This window comes from Notamacropus eugenii, chromosome 5 (assembly GCF_028372415.1).
Source record: "Notamacropus eugenii isolate mMacEug1 chromosome 5, mMacEug1.pri_v2, whole genome shotgun sequence".
Taxonomy (NCBI): domain Eukaryota; kingdom Metazoa; phylum Chordata; class Mammalia; order Diprotodontia; family Macropodidae; genus Notamacropus; species Notamacropus eugenii.
In genome coordinates, this window is record NC_092876.1 from 237,279,600 (window position 1) to 237,295,944 (window position 16,345).

Sequence of the window (16,345 nt, forward strand, 5' to 3'; positions counted from 1 at the left end):
TTCCACATGTATTGAAAAATATGCAAGATGGAAAGAGGTATGAGGTATGCATGCTTAGTATGCCTCTGTCTATGCTCTAATGGAAAAGTTATTCCTAAATGAAATGTGCTTTTCCTTTTGACTCATTGCTCCTTTTCATCCTATCTTAGTAGCTTTCTAAAGTACCCATCTGCAGTTTGATGTCCATGTTCCATGAAAAGAAAATAGGAATTGAAATTAAGTACAAAGGACATATGAAGGAAGATGCTATTTGCATCCAGAGATAAATGGAAGTATGTGTAGAATGATTTTATCTATATGTATATATACACATATCTATATATGCATATATCTGTATGTACATGAATATATAAATATACCCATATGCACATACATATGTATATAGATATATATAGATATACACACATACATACTTATTTGTGTCTAATGGTAACCATCTCCAGGATGGGGGGAAAGAAGAAAAAAAAGGAAAAAAATTATGTAACTTTATTATATATTTCAAAGGAATAGCAAATTATACACAATGGATTTGCAGTTTCATGTGTAATCATCTTTTAAAAATTATACTATGCTATGGAAATGCTTGCGTTATTTATTGTAATTATGTGTAATTATTATAATTACAAAATAAAAAAAAATTTTAGAAATAAACCCATGTGAATGACTGAATTCTTACTTTCCATTTTTCTCTATCATATCCATCTGCAGTACTGAATCACCCAGCTCCAACCCCAGGAAATCAAATTCTGTGCACGTGTGCAAGTGTGATGCATGTGTGATCACTGCAGAACTCTAAGCTTTCCAAAAATTCAGACCATTAATGAATCCTGCAGAGATGGCTGTGCTCCATCATAATCATGACTACCACGAAAACCTAAACCATCCTTCTGTATACTACTTGTGAAATGAATGGATCAAAATCCAAAAGTTCTCAGACTAATGGTTTTATATTTGCTATTTCTGCTGCATTTTTATGGTACTATATTTTGTATAACCAATATGTCTACATTTTTGTTTTCATACTTACAGTAAGATTTCCATACAGGAGGTCTATATTCATCTGTATCTGAAAGAAAACATTGAAATATGATAATTAGTATAATTTTTACAATATAAATGCATATATTATTCTTTAAGTCAAATTCCAGGTTGCCAAAGGAATTTTTAAAATCTTTTAATAAATTTGATGCATTTGAAATGTTATTTCATCTATCTTATAGGTATTTAAAAGAACATCTAACTGAATAAAAAGTTGGAAATTGAAGGAGAAACCATAGAGGGTCACTGTTCCAGCACAAGATCACAAATCTGACCTCTAGGCAAGTGACCAGGGTAAGGCATGTGAAACAAGGATGGCTAGGATGATGGACTCAGTACTCAAAGCTCTGAGGTAAGCCAGAATCTCCAGCTATAGCAGCTGGGTATCACAGTGGATAAAGAGCCAGGTTTGGAGTTAGAAAGACTCATTTTCCTGAGTTTAAATCTGGCTTCAGACACTTACTAGCTATGTGACCCTGGGGAGGTCACTTAACTGTGTTTGCTTCAGTTTTCTCATCTGTAAAATGAACTGGAGAAGAAAATGGCAAAACACTATAGGATCTTTGCCAAGAAAACCTCAAATGGGATCATGAAGAGTCAGACCTCACTGAAAAACCACTGAACAGCAACCATCTTCAACTGAGCTCCTAGTCAACAGTCTCCAACCTGGTTAAGCTAATAGTTGCAATTGATAAAGTCTTGGGCCTGTGATCAGGAAGAATTCAAATTCAGCCTCAGACACTCCCAGACAGGGCAGGAAAAGAAAAGCGGGTGGTGGAGATCTCTTTATCTACTCCATTCTTTTATACTTGGGTTTTGAGTCAAAAAGCCCAAGTTCATATCCTACCATTTACTAAATAAGGTGTGACCTTGGTCACTTCATAACCTCCATGAGCTCCATCTATATGAAATACAGATAATGATCTCAGAAGGGTCAGGGAGATCATAAATGCACAACAACTTCTAAAAATGCTACATAAATTTGAACTACTATTAGTATGGGGCAGCTAGGTGGCACAGTTAATAGAGCACTAGTCCTGGAGTCAGGGAGACCTGAGTTCAACTTTGGCCTCAAACACTTATCAGCTGTGTGACTCTGGGCAAGTCACTTAATCTCAATTGTCTCCCCTCTCCCCACCTCCAAGAAAGAAAGAAGGGATGTCCTAAAAGATGTGATAAGTCATCAAGGCAATGAAAGGAGAGCAGAAATTATCATCAGTTAATCAAACGATAATCATTTACTAAGTTCCTACTCTGTGTGAGGTACTCTGCTAAAGAACGAGTCAAAAGACAGTCCCTGCCCTCAAAGAGCTTACAATTTAATGGGGGGACACAATCAAATATATACACAGTAAGCTATATACAGGATAAATAGGGAAGAATTAACAGAGAGAAGGTCAGTGCTTTTAACACAAATGCCATTAAATTGTAATTAAGGGTAAATCCTGAAAATTTATGGAAGGCTTCCCTATTGATGATTTCTCCCATAAGAAGGTAGATCTGACTAAGAAGGCACTGACAAAAGAAAAAGAAACTACTTCTGAATTTCTTACCAACACATGATTAGACCAATAATATGGTGTTACATAACACATACAAAAATGGAAGAATACAAGTGTTGTCTTTAAGCCCAGTACCAGATAATATACTGTACTTGACAAGCTACTTATGAAACCCCATGCATTTTAAAGATTGTGTGCCTACTATGGCATGATGTTATCAAAGGGTGTTAGTGAGGAAGTCTAAATAAAAATAAATACAAATCAAAATTAAAAAAAAAACCTTAATTCTGGAATTAAAAGGGGTTGAGGAAGGCTTCCAGGAAAAGAATACATTTTAAACTTAAAGGAAGTGAGGGAAGTCTTTAGGCAGAGCAGAGAAGGGAAGGCATTCCAGACATGGAGGAAAGTCCATGATCTGCAATTGGTAGGGTAGCTCTCTCCACCAATAAAATCACAGGTCTAGTTTAAAAAAAAAAAAAAAGCAGGGAGAGAATATATAAGGAAGAGCCAGGAGAGGATGATGTAGAATTGACCCTTCTCTAGTAAAGTCCAGCTGAATCTTCTTAACCAAAGTCATGCTTTGAATGTTAGTATCCTATATCAAAACCAGCCAATGAGAAGGTGGGGTAGATGTAGCGGCAGGATGCCAATGTCATTAGACCCCTGACTGGTGGACGGCACTGCAGTTAGAACTCCCTTAAGAAAATTTACTCTGGAGAATGTTGTGGGTGAAGGAGGGCAAGAAAATCCCTAATATGTTTAGCAAGAAGGCAACTGAAATAGCTCAGGGTAAAAATCTAATGAATATTGCCAACGTATAAATAGCTTTAAGCTAAAAATATTTTTTAAAAGAAACAATAAAAAGATCCAACAAACCCTTTCTCATGGCAGCTAACTTGCTTTTCTAAAACTACCTATCAAAGAACCCACCAAAAGTTATTTAGCTGAAAAGAATTTTCCCCCTGTTTTATTTTTTTATTTTTAAATAAAATAAAGAGATTCAATTTCCTAGTTTCATAATCAGAGCATCACAGAAGTCCATTATAGATTACTGCTCTGGGAGCAACCTAACATCTCTCCACATCAGAGGTTTTCTATTTCCACAAGGAGCACAAAATGTCAATCAGGTTAGAGATTTCAAAGAAACTAGACAAAACTTCACAGTAATGAAAAGGAAGAAAAAACAAAAGGAAACAGCTTGAAGTGATGGCAAGGTAGAGAAGCTTGTTTGTTTAAAGGATGGGAGTGATCTGCCATGTTTTTTGTGGGGGAGGGGAAGGAGCCTGCGAATAAGGACAGATTAAAGATGACAGAAAGTAAGTGAATGATCTGAGAGGACAAGATGTTTTAAAGTTACATTTAGTCTTTAGAAGTATCTTCTAATAGGAAGATTTTTAGGGTAAGAACAGAACGGAACTATCTGATAAGATGATCAATTCAGATAGAAATGTTCTACGACTGTCAAAAATTGATAGAAGTTCAAAGTAAGGAAACCCATAATATTGTTGTATTCTAGAACATAAAATCTAACTTCTGCCCTGATTTTATGAGCTCTTCATAACACTATTATAATAAAACTCCAATTAAACTTAACTATTTGGCAATTAGTCCTTCTGGATAGCTAAGTTTTCCACACCTAAACCTATTTCTAACTTAAACTCTTCTGCACAGAAATTCTTCTAATAGATATGAAATATTTCTTCGACATTTCACCCTTTTCTTGATAGTTAAAGATCATCAATTGTTGTACTATGGTGTCTTCAGGACTTTCTGAGTTATATAGAGTTAAATGGCCTCAGACAACCGTGTGCTTTGAGTTCTCGTGTCTGCTTTCTGGAGTTTTTCTGTCTCCTCCCATATTGTCAAATAGCAGTTCTTGCTATTATTGATGTACCTACCACTAGCAGTGCCTTTCCCCACTATTAGTTTGGAAATTAATCACATTCTTCTTTTTATTTGTCAAATAATAATAAAACGGTTCTGAGTGAGAGTTTCTATGGGTAGAGTGTTAATGTACGGACTTTGTGACAATTATTTTTGTTCTCACAGGCCTTCTCTTAATTTCTGGTTTTCAGCTGTGTTTCTGGTAAAAGCAACAATGATGAAAATAATGAGCATTTGTAAAGTTTTTAAAGTTTCCAAAGTACTTTTCATATATCATCTCATGTGAGACTCAAAGCAGTCTATGAGATAAGTATTAGTAACTACTGTTTTACAGATGAGTAAACCGAGGGCCAACAGGGTTGTGTGACTTGCCTCAAGTTCACAGAGCTGAAATATGGTCAAAGGCAAGGTTCGAACCTAGGCCCCTCCTGACTCCAAGGCCAGCACTGTAGCAACCCCATCGTGCTAGATCTAGGCTGACAAAGTGACCACGGAGTTAAGTTTTCATTAGACGGATTATCATAATAATTTTTAAGATAATTAAATTAAGGTCTTCATCCTTGTACTGGTAAAGTACTGTGAGCTAACTGATTGAACAATGCATAAATCTACTTATTCCTCACCCTCAATCTTGCCCCAGTCCATACTAATTATAAAAAGGCTGGAGATGAATTGAAGAATATCTAAAGAAGCTCATGACTTTAATTCATCAGAAATTCTCCTTCTAAACTTCAAACCATTTTTTTTCTTAGCAAGGCTCTTATTCCCAAGGAAGTAGCATACATCTTGTGATATATAGAGCAAAAGAACTGCAGAAATTAAAAGAAGAAACAAGAAAGAGAACAGTGTGCTCTTTTAACATAAAGCAGCAGCTTGTCCAATAAACACTAAATACTGCTAGTCTACCTCCAAAGAAAAGTGTCAAAGATTCTCACCACCTCCTCTTTAGCATTTGTCAGAAAACCGAGGATAAAAAGGAAAGGGCCATCTTATTATTGCTTTAAATAAAGCCTATGACTCAGTAATAATTCACCAACTGCTTAAAAGCATAAAATGGTATGATGTGGAAATTAAACTTAGTGCCTAAGACACAAAATCTATTATTACATGGATGAAAAAACAATAGCCCAACACCACATACACACACATACCCATTCAATTCACATTTTACTGCCTTTTTCTTGAAAAGGAAATACGGCCAGTTTCAAGTCCCAAACACACATATGTTAATAGCCATCTTGTTCAAGGGTTCACCTTCCTACCACTGATTCTCCTTCTCCTTCCCTTCTCCAAGATGCTGCTGCTAGGAATTCTTTCTTCCCTTTGTTGTTGCCACTGGGGCATCTTTTTTCCCTTTCCTCCCTATTCTCTCTGACTGCTGCTGCTACATGCTTAGTTAGCTAATCATCTTAGATGATACACTGGAAAGATGTGCCTGCATCTGAATCCCAACACTGGCATGTGCTGCATGACCTTGAACAAATCTCTTTACCTCTGAAGGCCTCAGTTTCCTCATTTGTAAAATGAGTGAGTCAGAGTAGATGACTTTTAAAGTCCTTTCCAGATCTAAACCTATGAGGAGGCTGTCACAATCTCTACCATCCCAGTCACTCTCATCACAATCCACTGATCTATTTTTTCCATCATTCTCTACACTCTAGGTTTATGTCTATCTCGAGGTCAGCACCTCAGCATTCCCACCACAGAAGGACTCTTGGCTATGCTTCCCTCTACTGTAGTCCCTCACACACACTCTGGGCTTAGAGTCTCCCATTCTTATCTTCTCTTTTCCTTTTAGTTCTTACCTCATTCACCCTTTTTCTGATTAAGAACCCTAAGTAGTTTGGGGGGATTAGATAATAAGCATATGTGGAAGAGAACTCATCCAGAATCCTGGTATTCACCCTGCGGTTTATGGCTTTCTGCCGTGCCAATCTTACAAAAGGCACTTTGAGTCTTAACTAGTCAACCCATTTTATAACATGTAGCCCCACAAGTCTGACATTCCCTTCCAGGAAAAAAGAACTAGGAATCTGAGGAGGCCATCAGCTGAGGAGATCTACCAGCTGCTTCAGTTCAGTAAGGGGCATTCAATATGAGCTCGAGATCTGAGAATCTGAATGCTTAACTCGACTCCTCAACAGAAAAACACAATGAAACCAAGAAGGATTCAGGGAGAAACAGGGGACGCCTGTTAGACTGAAATGGCAAGAAAGATTCAAGATCAAATTCAACAAGCATTCAATTCAATCCATGTTTATTAAGGTGACAGGATGGCAAAGTAACCAAAGCAGCCAGAAAAGTAGTTGTTTTTCACAGAACTTTGCAACCCAAAAACCCTCCAAAAAAAATAGGCAACCAATCTATAGCAATTGCAGCTGAATCTATCAGAAGACAAAAACATTGAACAAGTTAAGTCGCATGAAATAATTTGGGAGAAATTAAAATCTCAGAGCCCCTGCTCCCAGTTCACTCCATCCTGGCACTGGGTCGTGCCAGCACAAGCAACCTCATGGGCTTGAGTCTCAGAGCCCTCCTCTAGCGGCTCCTTCCCTGGTACCCCCAAAGCAGTTATTCAGCCCAGCCACGCAAGGGAGAGGGAATGTGACTAGGTGGAGATTGTGGATTAAGGGAGAGAAGACCTCTCTCCATAGAGTTCTCTAGGGGAAGGAGCTTCTGTGCACATTACAAAGGATAACAGAAATTTGATTGGGATCAATCCTCTACCATGGGTTTTACTCTGGGCAGAGAATGAACTAGGTCCCCACACTTTCCAGAATGCCAAAAGGCTAAGGATACCTAGCTCTGGAGGTCTGTACAGGAGGAAAGGTGCATGTCACAGCAACAGAGGGGAGGAAAGAAGGAAACCAGAGACAAGCTCCTGAGGATACAAGAAAAAAAACATATACCTCTATAAGTAAATCGGTGTCTTCTGTAGGATAAATACCACCGTGGGAAGTTGAAACCATGGGAGCAGATGAGATAGCCAAGAAAGAAAAGAGAGATAAGAGAAGAGAGTTCAGTCCAGAATCTTGGGGGGCACCCACACTAAGGACCAAGCACATGCCAGCTTAGGAGACTGAACAATAGTAATCAGAAAAAGAGAAGAATCAGGAAAGTCAGGCATGATAGAAGTCATGGAAAGAAAGAAAGAATGGACTATAATGACAGAAGGAGGAAGAAAACCAAGAAGAGATCTTTGGATTTATCAAGCAAAGGATCACTGGTAACTTGAAGGGCAGTTTCAGTGGAATGGAGGGGTCAGATGGAAAAGGGTGAAGAAGTGGAGATGACTAGTTTGGCAAACACAAAAAAGGAAAGACAAGCCATGAAATAAAAGATAACTTACAATAATGATGAGGTAAAATGAAGGTTTTTTGGGGTTGTTTTTTTAAAGTATGGAGAAGACTTATGAATGTTTAGAAGCAGCAGGGAAATATCCATTCAAAAGAGAAATTGATGATGGTAAGAAAGAAAGAATTACTAATAGGATAGGTTTTCAGAAGAGACAAGATAGTATCAAGGGCCCATGCATGAAAGAAATATTTTCCTTTGGAAGTTGAGGACATCATATCTTCTATCTGAAACAGCAGGTGCTAGAGCCTTCTGCCCCCCTCCCAATCCACCTTCCACAAAATTATCTTGTAATTATTTTCATGTGATTTGTATAATAACAACAGTTAGCATTTATATAGCACTGTAAGGTTTTCAAAGTGCTTTACAAATATTATCTCATTTTATCCTCACAACAACCCTGGAAAATAGATGCTGTTATTATCCCCATTTTACAGATGAGGAAACTGAAGTAGGTAAAAGTTAGCTGATTTGCCCAGAGTCCAGAAAACAAGCATTTACAAGTCAAGAACTGGTAAGTGTCTGAGGGGAGATTTGAATTCTGGTAGCACCCCATCCATTGGGCCTTTACCTGCCTCCTGTATATGTGTGTGTGTACATATATATATGTACACACACACATATACATACTAATATGTATACATGTTGTCTCCCCTGACAGAACATAAGACAAAAAATTGTTTCATTTTCCCATACCCAAAGAGTTCTAAGACTACGCCTACCCCAGCAATAATACCACCTCTAGGTCTATATCTCAAAGAGATCATAAAAATGGGAAAAGGACCCACACATGCAAAAATATTTATAGCAGTGCTTTTTGTGGTGGCCAAGAAATGAAAGTTGAGGGGATGCCCATCAATTGGGAAATGGCTGAACAAGTTGTGGTTTATGAGTGTGATACAATATTATTGTTCTATGAGAAATGATTAGCAGGTAGACTTACATGAACTCATGCTGAGTGAAGTGAGCAGAACCAGGAGAACATAGTAACAGCAACTTGGTGTGAAGATTAACTCTGATAGACTTAGCTCTTCTCAGCGATGCAAGGATTTAAGACAACTCCAAAAGACTCATGATGGAAAATACTATCCACATCCAGAGAAAGATCTATGGAGTCTGAATGCAGATGTAAGCATACAATTTTTTCTTTTCTTTTTGTTTCCTTATCTCTTGTGGTTTCTCCCATTGGTTCTGATTCTTACAACATGACTAATGTGAAAATATGTTTAATATGAAGGTATGGGTATACTCTTTATCAGATTGCACACTGTCTTGGGGAGAAGGGGGAAATTTAGAACACAAAATCTTATGGAAGTGAAGCTGAAAACTAAAAATAAATATTTTTTTTTTACAAATTGTTTCATTTTCATCTTTCTGTCCTGGTGCCTAGTACACAGCACATAAAAGGCACTTAATAAATGCTGAATGTGAAGTTATTGTATTTGTAAGCCCCTCCAAACCTCAATTACTTCAATAATGGTATCGGCAACACTTCTGTTCAGGAAAAGGAAAGTCCTAAGTTTCACAGTGAAATTAACTGTAAGAAGAATCCATTCCATCCATTTCTAAAACTGTTTAAAATGTTCATGTGTTTCCTTCAGAATCTCCACCAAAGTTTCCATCTACCTCCTCAGCCTCCACTAAAATTGGTTTTTTCCCTCATGTTAATATTCAAATGAGATTATAAAGCTTTCTCTTTATTGTTTCATTAGTTTTGCAATTATATATGTTATATTTCACGTCCTGAAAGTTCTCTATCCCTATTGTTACCTATTGTTTTCTACTACTTTCTGTGTTAATATATCTTTTATGATATTTAAAATTAAAAGGTCATTCCATGATGTTGCTTTGTGTTATCTTTTTAATTACAGACATAGAATATTTCAGCTATATTGCTAGTTTAAAAGAACATAGCAGCCATTTATTATATCATTATTTCTAAAGAAAAATCTATTTCAAGTTTCCTAACTCTGCCCCCAAAATAAGCTTGTGTAGTGGAATGGACTTGGGTTTTCATTGTGATCCACTGATTGTAAGCTCCTTGAGGGCAGGAACTCCTATTTTTATATCTCTAAAATTTAGCATAGTGCCTGGCACATAGTAAGTACTTAATAAATTCTTGTTGATTGCTTGACTGATTTGAAGAAAAATTCTGTCCAAGTCCTTCCTCTTCCTGTACCAGCTATGTAAACTTGAGCAAATGACAACCTCCCTAAGTTTCAAATAGTTACCTCATCTCTAAAATAGGAAAAATACTTGCTCACACCAGTGGGTCACAGAGTAAAGAAGAAGTCAGAAGCACACTTTATAAACCAAGAGGAGCTACACAAATGTGAACTATTATTTGATTACTTAACTGATACGTTAGGGACTGTTTGTAAAAGACTTTGTATTATCTCTGAATACCATTTTTTTGGGGATTGCTGCATTTTTCCTTTAAAGAAGTAAAGTTTTATCAGCATTCATCAACACTTTCATGTGATGCTGACACTGAGCAAAATGTACCCAACGAACTTTAAATCATTTCAACATGACCACAATTATTGCAGTGGAGCACAGCAAGTACAGTTCTAGCTTTGGAATAGGAAGAGCATTCAGCTTCTCCCTCTGAAACTTTGTAGATGTATGACCCTCATTATCTCTTTGGGCATCAGGCGATTCACTAGGATTTATCTATTAAATCCAAGGCAGGTTGTGATCTGATCTTCATTTGTGCTGAGAATTTCATCACTGGAGCTTCCCAAATCACATATCTTTTTAATATTATGCATACAATGAAATCTCGGTATTACATAACATAATTTACAGTACAACTTCTACACACTCAATCAATGTTCCCTGATTGCTAGGATAATGCCCCATCTCTCCTCAGTTACATGACTGGCTAAATAGTTACAAAAGAACTACTAACCAAATGAGACAATCGTCCAGCTTCTTCATATCCCTTACAGGAATAAGTGAGTTATTGGTCTTTTCCCCAGCACTCACAAACGCTTATAGTAATAATGTATTTTCTTTGCTGACTAAATACAAATATATTGCTCTCTGTGTATGTGTATACATATATACTGTATGTACATATTTATAATCTCCATACTGTATGTTTTTCAATTCGGAACCATTTTTCTAGTGAAGTATAAACAGTTTTAGAGTCTATAAAAAGACAAGGACAAATCATAGCTTTTAGAACAGAATGAAATCTGTTTGTTTGTTTTAAAAAAAAACTTTTAAAAATTCTAAATTGAGATTGTCAACCTTGGTTCTCAAGCTTAAACAATTTACAATTTTATAACAATATATAATCATAAGAATTTTCAGTCAGGAAATCTGTTAAGCTTTGTCAAGCCTTTTTAGGTTGGTCAAAAAACATCTGACTTCCACAGTTGAAAGAAAGGGGTTCATTATTTCAGATTACTTTTGTTTTAAGAAGTCACAGTTTTTATCACTGCACAGGAATTATACAGCGGTACAGAGGGCTGTCTTTCCCTCATTTAAACCACCTGGCATGTTATATTCTTTTAATCTCCTGAATGCAGAGCATGCAAGGCTGACCTCCCTCCACCCCACCAACTGCTACGGCTCTCATTCTGCACCAAGCATGGACAGTAATATTGAAAGAGCCAGGTGCCTGTAACCCCAGAAACATATTTCAAAATAAGGCAAAATGCTTAGGAAATCTATTAAGCATTGTATTTTAAAAGGAAGAATACCTACAACAAAACAATCTAGTGAATATGTAAGTCTCTAGTTTATTTTTATAAAGTGAAATAGAATTGTTAATCTTTCATTTAAAAATAGAAAATTGACAGCAGCAATGAAAGAAATTAAGTTTCCTTCATTAAAAGAAATATATTTCTTCAGAAAAAAATTAAAGTAAATATTTTTGAAAAGCTTTAAAAAACCTCTCATGAATAATGCAGCAACTCAAAAAATTGAGCTTTCCCAAGGTACAACACATCCTCAATAAACTTTCCTTGAAAAGACAGTAAATGATGAAAAGGAAAAGATTTGCCTCAAACAATTCAAATTTCATCCTGCAAAGTCACAGCCAAATGGGGTCAGTTAGGTTCACCCTCAGAAGAAAATAAAGTCATTTAAAGCTATTCCAAGTTGGAAGTTGATGTACCATGAATCACTTCTAACAAGTATAAACTATTTTTAAAACCAAAGCTAATTATTTTTCATTCTTCAGAGAATAATGACCCAGAACTTGTACAGAGGGGAGATAATTCCTAAAGCAGGATAGCCACTGTGCTACATGGGTCTTCCTTCACCAGAGTCTCAGTAACAAAAACTTTGCAAATCCTCTGCATTTTGCCATGAGAAAAGGCCCACAGTGGCCTGCTTGGGCTGACAAAGTCTCCTTAATGAAATGTAGAACAGACATAGAAACTACTCTCCTCCAGCATGGCCTTTCATCCAAACCCTCAGAAACCTTTCTTTTCCCAGGCTGACTGGACAGCCCTGGCAAACAGACTATGCAAACAACCCTCTTTTCCTTAATCTAATCCTTTCAATACAGTCCAGCAAATCAAGAAGGTAAACAGAGGTGGGTTCTGGAAACTGCCAGTTGTACAAGTGCTGGGGAGAAAATCCAAGGTCCTTTTCCCATATACTATTTGTTCCTCTAGTGAAAAATGCACATGCCCCTCTGAGATTTTTCTCTCTTTCTGTAATTCCCAGAAAAACGTGAATCTTAATCATTTGGCAAATTAACTGAGAGCCTTTGCAATGGCCTGTTTAAGCACCAGATTTTTAATAAGGCATTATAAGAAGAGAGTAGGCTTCTGCCAAGCATTTTACCAACTTCTCAGCCCTCAAAAAAATGGTTCTAAGTCAAAGCCATTACCTTAGTTACTATGACAGGTCTCCTTATAACCCTTTGCTACACAGGCAACACAATGGAGATACAAGATTCAGTTTCAGAAAAAGAAAGTCAACTTTGCAATGGTCAAAACTTAAAATGGAAAAGTATCTTTTTTCTTTTATGGGCCCAAGTTGATTCTTTTTTCAAAAAAGACATGGAATCTCAAACTTTGAACTCAGAGGATAATTTTCCTAGATAGATCTAGTTTAAAAACATAGGCTCACTGCTACTTTTTCTAAAATGAACTCACTCTGGTGACCCTCATACATCAGTTGGGGCTTCTAAACACTGCATTATTTTCTGAATAGTATTACAAAATCCTTGACATTAGAAAATAAAATTATTGGAAAATGCAACATTGAGTAGAAGTGTGACTCTATCCCAGATACCTGACAAATATACCTGAGTCTGACGATTCCTCACCTCTGATAGTTGAGACAGTAAATACCCTTTCTTGGCCTTTTCCTAAAGAACATGTTGAAAATACTGTTTTTCTCTTTGTGGTAATTTATCCCTTATGACAAATGACTCTAGGATTGTGCTTCTCCCATGGCCAAACACAGTTGTAGGAATGTTTCAGTCAGGCCCCAGCCCTTAGGAAAGGAATTCATTGCCACATTCTTGTTGCTGGGAATGTGCCACAGAATGTGTCTGTTAGAATTTGCAGTATCCTTCGACATGGGTTTATCTAGCAGCTTTAAACTGCTTAACTCCGAGAGTTAATAGAGCACTCTCCCAGCATCATCCAGACTTACCCAAAGTCTGGGAGTGGATGAAGGCTCTTCAACTACGTGACACCAACCGACACTTAGAAGACAGGTGTCTCTGAGACCCCAAATTCATCCTGAGGGAAAGAGATGATTGTGTTACCTTGAATTTTAACCATCATAGTCTGAGACAGAAAGTGCCCGGAACTGCTTTTCAGTCTGTATCATCATACAGGATAACTGCCTCTGAACAATGCCTCTCTTCAACTGAGTGTCCTCAGAAAACCAATCCATAAATTGGGGGGGGGGGGAGTTAATGGGTGAGCTGAGGGGAATAGTAGGGTGCTTGTTGGAGAGCTGTGAGCTGTATAATCAGGCTGGGACCAAATAAGGGAGAAAGCAATGTACAGCTGTGGAAAAGAGCAAAGTCAGAAATGAAAGCAATGCTGCTGCAAACCACAGATGAGCAAAGCCCAATAATTCTGAGCATGTGCTGGCTGTTTGGAGGTTTAATAAAGTGCTCTGCATATTTGAGTTAACACTGATCCATTTTTTCTGCACACATGGCACTCCAGGCTGTCAAGTGTCAAAAAAAAAATGCTACTGAAATTAAGGACAATCGTATACCAGAAGAGATCACTCTTAGATGATGCTTATCACAGTCGGTTTAATTTAACAAACAAAAAAGATCCAGATTTGGAGGCAGAGGATCTACATTCGAACTCCAGCTCTCGTAATTAATATCTCTATGTGGCTTTGACCAAATCACATCCCCTCTCTAGGTCTGCTTTTTCACCTATAAAACGATTACATCCCTTCTAGCTCCAGTCCCTAAGGAAATCCTGCAGGTGATGGGCCCAAAACCAAGCAAAGAAACCTCTACTTCCAAGCTTGTTTCTGGAGCTACTGAGGCTCCGGAGCTCCCCCTTTTTGTAGCTGTTAATTTGCCAGAGGTAAAACCCCAACAAAATCAGGTATCCCAGTGAGATAAATTTGCAACAAAGATGTTGCCCCAAAAGAATGCTATTCACCCTAGTGGGCAATGACTATCAGACCCTACAGTAAAATAAGACACTACAATATAGCAGTGGGCACCCTATACTTGTTCAGTCGTGTCCAGCATTTTGAGACCACATGGATATAAGGTTTTCTTGGCAAAGATACCAAAATGGTTTACTGTTTCATTCTCCAGTGTGTCCTCTTTTTCCAAATGAGGACCTGAGGAAAAGCAGGGTTAAGTGACTGGCCCAGGGTCACATAGCTAGAAAGTGTCTGAGGCCACATTTGAACTCGGGTCTTCCTGATTCGAGGCCAAGTGCTCTATCCACTGTACCATGTAGCTGCACCCATCACTAGAGGAGTGAAAAGAAGCATATTTAAACAATACCCCCTCTCAGTCTCTCCATCTTCATGTCATTCATCCTTTTTATGTAGCTATGTTCTAACTTGTACTTTCGTTTTCAATTCACTTAAAAAACATTCTTTTTCTGGTGCTGTTCTTAGTGCTGGACCTACAAAGAGAAAAGAAAGGAGAGGAGAGGAGAGGAGAGGGGAAAAAGAGAAGAAAAAATAATCCCTGCTTTCTGGAAGTTCACATTCTACTTGAGGATACAAGTATATATATACATACATATATAAAAGAAAATAGAAGATAATTTGAGGAGACAATATTAATAACGGATCAGAAATCAAAAAAGGCCAGAAGAAGGGGTACCTGGGTAAAACCATGAAAAAAATAGGCATTCTGAGAAGTGAAGGTGACGAGGAAATACATTCCTAGCATGGAAGACAGCTTATGGAAAGGCCCAAAGGTCAGAGTTGGGATGTCAAGTTTGGGGAATAGGAAATTGGCCATTTTGGCTAGAACGTAACAGAAAATAAGTGAAACAAGTTTGGAAAGGTAGGCTGGAGTTTCATCCTAGAGATAACGTAGAGTCACTGAAGATTTTTGAGCAGGGAAATGACATGATTAAGCTTCAGTTTTAGGAAGATTTAGCAGCTATGTAGAGGGTCAACTAGAAATGAGTCTGGAAAGAAGGGAAATAAGAGGCTATGACAACAGTCCCTGCTAAAGGTGATGAGGTCCTGAACCAGGGTGGTGGCTCCATGAGTGGAGGGAAGAGTAAATAAACAGGGGATGTTGAAGAGGTAAAACTAATGAGACTTGACAACTGACTAAATGTGGCAGAGGGAGACAAAGAAGAAGGAATAATCAAGAGTGAATCTAAAAAGATAGTCTTCAATGGAAGAAATTCAAGCCATCAGATTGGCAAAGATGACCAAAAAGGAAAAGGACCAAAAAGGATGTATGAATAACTGTGGGGAAAACAAGCCTGTTAATGCACTGTTGGTGAAGCTGTGAACTGATCCAGTGATTCTGGAAAGGAATTTGGAACTATGCCCAAATAGTCAGTAAACTGTGCATACCCTCCGATCCAGTGATATCACTACCAGAGCTACACCCAAAAGACCAAAAAAAAAAAAAAAAAAAAAGGATGTAAGGACCCACACATACAAAACTATATAGAGCAGCTATTTTTGTAAGGGCAAAGAACTGGAAACTAAGGAGGTTATCTATCAACTGGGGAACAACTAAACAAATCATGGTCAATGCCTGTAATGGAATATTATTATGTTAGAAGAAGCAAAGATGGAGATTTTTCAGAGACCTGGAAAGATGTGTATAAACTGATACAGAGAGAAGAAGCCAAGCGAAGAGAACAATTTATACAACAATATTGTAAGGTCAGATAGCTTTGAGAGACTTGAGAACTCTGATCTCTTCAGTGACCAACCACAATTTCAGAAGACCAATGATGAAGCTGGCTGCTACTCATCTCCTGACAGAGAGGTGATAAGATTCAGGGTGTAGAATGAGACACATATTTTGCTTTGTTTGATGATGAATATTTACTACAAGGGTTTTGTTTTTTCTTTTTCTTGTTCAATTTGGTTTGGAGGAGGATATGGGGGGAGTAAAAGAGCTTGTTAAT

The 16,345-nt window shown here is 37.5% G+C and overlaps 1 protein-coding gene across 1 annotated transcript in view; it reads right to left on the bottom strand.

Annotated features, from left to right (window-relative positions):
• CHN1 (chimerin 1) overlaps positions 1 to 16,345 on the bottom strand; it is a 276,900-nt gene that overhangs the window by 221,377 nt on the left and 39,178 nt on the right. Inside the window, exon 3 of the mRNA XM_072612379.1 lies at positions 1,028 to 1,066. Coding sequence (XP_072468480.1) covers positions 1,028 to 1,066 — 39 coding nt within the window. The remainder of the gene's footprint in view (positions 1 to 1,027; positions 1,067 to 16,345) is intronic.